This window comes from Pogona vitticeps, chromosome 6 (assembly GCF_051106095.1).
Source record: "Pogona vitticeps strain Pit_001003342236 chromosome 6, PviZW2.1, whole genome shotgun sequence".
Classification (NCBI taxonomy): domain Eukaryota; kingdom Metazoa; phylum Chordata; class Lepidosauria; order Squamata; family Agamidae; genus Pogona; species Pogona vitticeps.
In genome coordinates, this window is record NC_135788.1 from 47,193,137 (window position 1) to 47,199,136 (window position 6,000).

The window sequence follows — 6,000 nt, forward strand, 5'->3', positions numbered from 1 at the left end:
TGCAAGTCGAAGCAAAATTTTGCAGCCGGAGCTGGTCACAACTCGGGACGGTCATAAGTCGAGGCACCACTGTATCTCCTTAGGGTAGTAACATTAAAAGCATTGTAAAACAGGAAATACTAAAGAGTAGCAGAAGATCTTTAATTCAATAATTCAAGGGGCCATCCTTCATATTACGCAAAAGAGGGCAGCCCTATAACATATAAACAAAACACATACAGTGGTGCCTCATTTAACAAGCGCCCCGTTTAACGATGAATCCGCATAGCGATTGAGCTTTTGCGCTCGCAAAAGCAATCACATTGCGATGTTCTAAATGGGGGAAATCACTTTGCGATGATCGTGGGGAAGCACTTCCCCAAGATCATCCCAAAGGCCCCACCGATCAGCTGTGTTGCGAGGGGTGGAGAGAGAGAGCCCCGAAGCACAGCTGACCGGCGGAGGTTTGTGAAGATGGAAGCCAGCTTCGCAAACCCCCGCCGATCAGCTGTGCTTCGGCGCTGGCTCTCTCTCCCTTCGCAGCTCCAGCCTGGGCTGCCCAGGCTGGAGCTGCGAGGGGAGAGAGAGCCAGCGCCGAAGCACAGCTGATCGGTGGGGCCTTTGGGATGATCACAGGGAAGCGCTCCCCCGGGATCATCCCAAAGGCCCCATTTTTGCACAGCTGATCGGCGGTTCCAAAATGGCCGCCCACTGTGTTACCTCGCTTTAGAGCAGAGGTCTCAAACATGCGGCCTGGGGGCCATTTGCGCCCCCCCAGATGATAGTTTGTGGCCCTCGCCTTGCCTGCCCTCCTAAAGCGCCCACACCTCCTCTGCTGTCAAGAGTAAAAAAAAAACACCTTGCCTCGCTCGCCGGCTCTCTCCCAAGACAGCACCTCTTGCACCCTCCATCCAGAACTGCAGCCTGCCAGCCAGCCCACCGGTCAGCTAAGGAAACTCCTAGGCAGCTTTCCTCGGGTTCTTGCTCCGCTTGGCAGAAAATCTGATGCGGCCCAGCCTCACCAAGACTCTGCCTCTAGCAGCCCCCAGGTAAACTGAGTTTAAAACCCCTGCTTTAGAGGCACCGAAAATGGTGGCCGGATGGAAGATTTTCGCTTAAAGGTGAGTTTTTTCCCCATAGGAACGCATTAAACGTGTTTGAATGCGTTCCTATGGGGTTTTTTGCCCCGCATAGTGACGAAACCGTATAGCAACGATTTTTTCGAAACGGATTATCATCGCTATGCAGGGCACCACTGTATTTGGTGAATAGCTTTCACAGCAATATAATTTTCTGCTCAACGTAAAACTGTTAACACTAATGTTAATGCTACCCCTCTCACCTTCAATTATCTTCTGTACTCAGAGTCATTCATTCCTAAAACATACCACATACTATTGCTAGAAAAACTCTCCCCGTAAATGTTTAATTAAATGTTACATGCAGTGCCTTTAAATTTGCAGGAATGAAATCACCACAGAAAAATGTACTTTTCATGCTGTCTAAACTACGTACTTCTAAATGAAATCAGTGAGACTGCCACTAGTCATAATTAAATTTTCAGACTGATTTCAAAAGGTCCCAAACTGTCACTAAGTTAGACTGGATCCAATTTAACTTTTAAGATGTCCTGGCTGCTTACTGATACTGAAGCCAGCAAATCTAAAATTAACAACTTGATATTTTTCTAGACAGCCTTTCAGCTGATCAGCCATCAACACATACAATAACAAAAACAACCTAACTCATTAATAATAATCTCCCACACTTCTACTGCAGAGAAACTGAAACACATAATGATGTGAACTTTCAGCCATTCTCAGACAAATAAACTATGAATTCAATGATCTGAGACGGTTATATCTGAACCTGGAAATATATTAAAATAGCAAGAAAGATAGCTGTTTATTCTACAATGATTCATTAAACAGTTACCTATTCCTTCTTTAAATATAATTTCTGCACAAGTAGATATTAAGCAAAAAGTGAAAAAGCTAGAATATATATTGTCCATTGTAAGAGTAAAGGTTTTGATTCCAAGGGGCCTTCTTTTTGCAACATACACTTAACAGTGTATTTTGAGAAGTTTTAAAAGAATCAATACCACATAAGCACAAACCAGTAGAAAGAACAAGAAGGAACAAGCCAGTAGAAAGAATAAGTCATAAGGCCTAGCACAGACACAACATTATTAAACTTCACATACTCTGTTTCCCCGAAACTAAGACCTAACCTGAAAATAAACCCTAGTACTGTATGATTTTTCAGGATGCTCATAATATAAACCCTACCCCAGAAATAAGGCCCAGTTAAGTGAAACCCCGCCCGCCATCACTGTGCAGCAACCAGATGACATGACTTTATTTGAATAAATGTAGATTGTTATACATGAAAAAAATCACCTGAAAATAAACCCTAATGCATTTTGACCAAAAATTAATATAAGACCCTGTCTAATTTCCAGGGAAACACGGCAGATAGTTAAGATAAGGTAAGAGAGTCAGAATACGATTTGGAGCTGCATGCTCACCCTCACTAGATCTGTCCCAACACTCTCTGGCATCACAACTAGGCATCACACTGGCACCAATGCTAACTGTAAGATTTGCTTTAATCTGGACTTCAGATAAGCAGAAATCTCAATATAGACCACAGTTAACTTTATGCCAATATATCTCTTAAGTGAAATACAGTGGGGTCTTGATTTGAGAACTTAATCCGTATTGGAAGGCGGTTCTCAAGTCAAAAAGTCTGTAAGTCAAGTCTCCATTGACCTACAGTGCATTGAAAACCGATTAATCCCGTAACAGGCCGTTTTTGTTCCATTTTGGTTTTTTTCTGGTCTGTAAGTCAAATCTCAGTCTGCAAGTCAAACCTAACTTTTGCGGCCAGAGAAGTCTGTAACTCAAAAAGTCTGTAAGTCAAGCCGTCTGTAAGTCAAGGGTCCACTGTAGATTGGAATGGAATTGCTCCCAGTACAGCAGGAATCAAGGGCAAATATGCAATCCAACATTATGTTTCCAATCTCCTAACCATGATTATATATCGACTGTATACAGTTGTTTAAAACAGATAACACTATCCTCATATGGCATTTTAACTACTTGTTACCAGTCTACTTCATGATCAGTCAGGTATGAATTGCAAAAAAGTAGCATCTAGTTCATTACAGAAAGGGAAGCTAACAGTGCCATCAGATAAAGAAAAAGCTAAGTGCCATCAGATAATGAAAAAACTAACACGAGCAGTCAATTTTTAAAGAAATCACATTCATCTCTATTGTTTATTGCAAGCCATGTTAGCGAAACTGTGATCACTATTCATATGCTGGGATGATATGTCATAATGTCCTCCTGCTCCTGGCCAGCCAGTGCAGGAAAACAGTGACAGATTCTTGGTCTCAGGAATACGTAAACATATACTGATACATCAATCTTGAGAATAAAATGAAGAGGGGAAGAGGCATGTATTCCAGGTTAAAAATGGTATAAATGTAACATTAAACATTTTTACTGTCATCTGTGCCTATCCAGAAATAATCACAAGTGATTTAAATTGGTTTTATTCAGAGGAAACACCAAATAAGTGTTTAGAAGATTGTAAACACAGGCTAGCAAACACTGGGTAGTTAAATTCATTTGCTTTCATTTCACTAGCCCTTTTACTCTCTATTACTTCATCTTTTTAAAAAATGTGTTTTTCTTCAAATTTCTAACATATCTGACAGAATTTTACATTCATCAGTTATCCATCTAAAGTTTATTTCCAACGTTTGAAAGGCAAGTTCCTTCTTTCTACATAGTGCTGTTTAACTATTTCCAAAGAAAGGATTTTTAATTTTCTCAGGCTGCCCTTCTGCAGCCTAGATAGCTTATTCACAAATCTCATTTTTTTTAAAAAAATGTAGCTGATAGAAAGACTATCTAACAAACTATATTTGATCATCTTCACAGACAATGAGCTAGTCAATTTTACTCCAAATCATGAAACCCCAGCAAAATTTCTTCCGCTGGTATTGATGCAATTAAATAAGTTCCAAGGGGTTGTAAACAAACAATAAGAATGCTTAACATACAAGTTGGTTAATCCAGAAACAGACATACAGTACTAGTCTACTATTTCAAGAAACAAGCTTACCAGGCACTCATGAGATATCATCATGAGCCCAGGGAAATTGTTGCCAAAGCAAAAATACTATACCTAGGAGTCTCTCTTGAAATCTATAAGAAACTAACTAGAAACCACAATTCAGTACATATGCAGACTTCACATGGTGTTCATGAAACAACTCATCAAAAAAAGGCCATGGTTTCTAGTCTAAATGCATTCTCACACACCCAAATCTCAGTTTTTCTCAGACACTCCAGTGAAAGCATTGACTCTGACAAATGAAGAAAAAGCAAAGGAATAAAAGGGATGTAAACACCAACCCAACGTTGTGCATTGTTATGCATTAGAAGGGAATCCACCAGATCCTGCAAGAGGTGAGGCAGGCACAGGAAATGGAGCGATCAATGAGCCGCTGCCGCGGCCACCCCTGACCCTCCCTCCCTTCTGGCACAACCTACAAAACCAACGCGGTCGTCTGCACGGCGCCCTCCATTCTAACCGCATGACACGCGGATCCAAGCTCTCCAATCAATAAATAAGAAGTCAGGGAGAAAGGAAATCCAGCAAACCATGAAATACCGAGGAGAAAACGCGGGGGGGGGGGAATACTTACCCAGCAGCAAGACGTTCTTCCCCGAAGGCAATTTTGATCGCGAACGAGTGGACACCTCGCTGAGGATGCAGGACCTGTGGTGGGAAAGGGAAAACAAAGAAGCCGGTGAGGAGGGGATGGGGAGGAGAAAGGCACCTGCTCCTGTCACGCCGCGAGGAGCAGGAGCAGAACCGGAGGAGCCACGGAAGGCAGGATTGTGTGTAAAAAAAAAAAAAGCAAAAGCGCGTTACGGCGGAGGAGACACCCTACCCGGCGAAGAGGGGCGGCAGGGGAGACCCGCAACATGGCGCTCATGAGCAAACACCCCCCACCCCAGCAGGGGAGGGTCGAGGGGATCGGCAGGAAAGAGAGGGACCCCCCCACGCCGCATCGGGGACAGGCACAAGGGCTACCGGAGGGATAAAGAGGAACTCCCCGATAGTAACGGTCCCTTCTCAAGGCAACGGGGGGGGGGGGAAAGGGGAGAGAAGGGGGGGGATTCTTTACCAAAGATTCTGCCCGTCGTCCTCATCGCCCCCCGTTCGCGAATCCGCGTTGCTGCTGCTGCTGCTGCTGTTTGTATACCCGGAGCCCAGCCCGGGAGAAGCCGAGGAACCGGCTCGCCCTCCTCCCACCGCCGCCGCCATCTTCACTCTACGTACCCACACACACACCCGGGCAACGCAGGTGCGCGCTTGGGCGCGCGTCCCCTTTCCCTTCCTTCGACACCACCCCACCCCCCGCGGCCGAGGCAAAAGGCTGAGCTTGCCGCCGACAGTTCCCTTCAATGAAGCGCGAAAGAGAAAGAGCCGCGAACGGGCGGCGGCAGCAGCGGCGTTGTTAACGAGAACCCGGATGTTGAGGCTGAAGGCGGAGGAGGCGGGTTTTAAGCGCGTCGGCGAGGGGCGGGGAGGGTTTTTTCTCTCGTTCGCTCGCGCTCCCTTGTCATTTTCCCCCTCCGGCCTTTCCCTCCTTGTCCCGTTACTCCTGGCTCCTCAGCCAGTACTGGCTCCTCAGCCAGCTGACTCCTTCGCTTTGACTAGGGATTCCCCTTCCCGCCACACACACACCCCCGTCAGGTTTTGTCGTGACTGTCGTTGCTGACATGGTGGGTGAGGAAAACAAAGAGGAAAAGATTGTCTGACCCGTTGGGCGCTGAGCCAGTCAGGTGGCAGCAAGCCAAGGAGCTGCTACGCCCTGGGCCTGTCAGCCACGGCCTGTCAGCCACACCCTTCGGGTCCACTCAGGCGTTTTCGGGGATCTTTGTTGTCCGCAGAGGAAGAGCTCCGCGTAAAAAATCATGGCGCACGAAGCAAGGC

The 6,000-nt window shown here is 45.7% G+C and overlaps 1 protein-coding gene across 1 annotated transcript in view; it reads right to left on the reverse strand.

Annotated features, from left to right (window-relative positions):
- Nucleotides 1-5,558, reverse strand: part of DYNC1LI1 (dynein cytoplasmic 1 light intermediate chain 1) — a 43,731-nt gene extending 38,173 nt beyond the window's left edge. Inside the window, exons 1-2 of the mRNA XM_020799480.3 lie at nt 5,189-5,558; nt 4,703-4,776 (exon numbers count right to left, since the gene is read on the reverse strand). Coding sequence (XP_020655139.3) covers nt 4,703-4,776; nt 5,189-5,328 — 214 coding nt within the window. The 5' untranslated portion in view covers nt 5,329-5,558. The remainder of the gene's footprint in view (nt 1-4,702; nt 4,777-5,188) is intronic.
- Nucleotides 5,559-6,000: the final 442 nt, after the last annotated feature.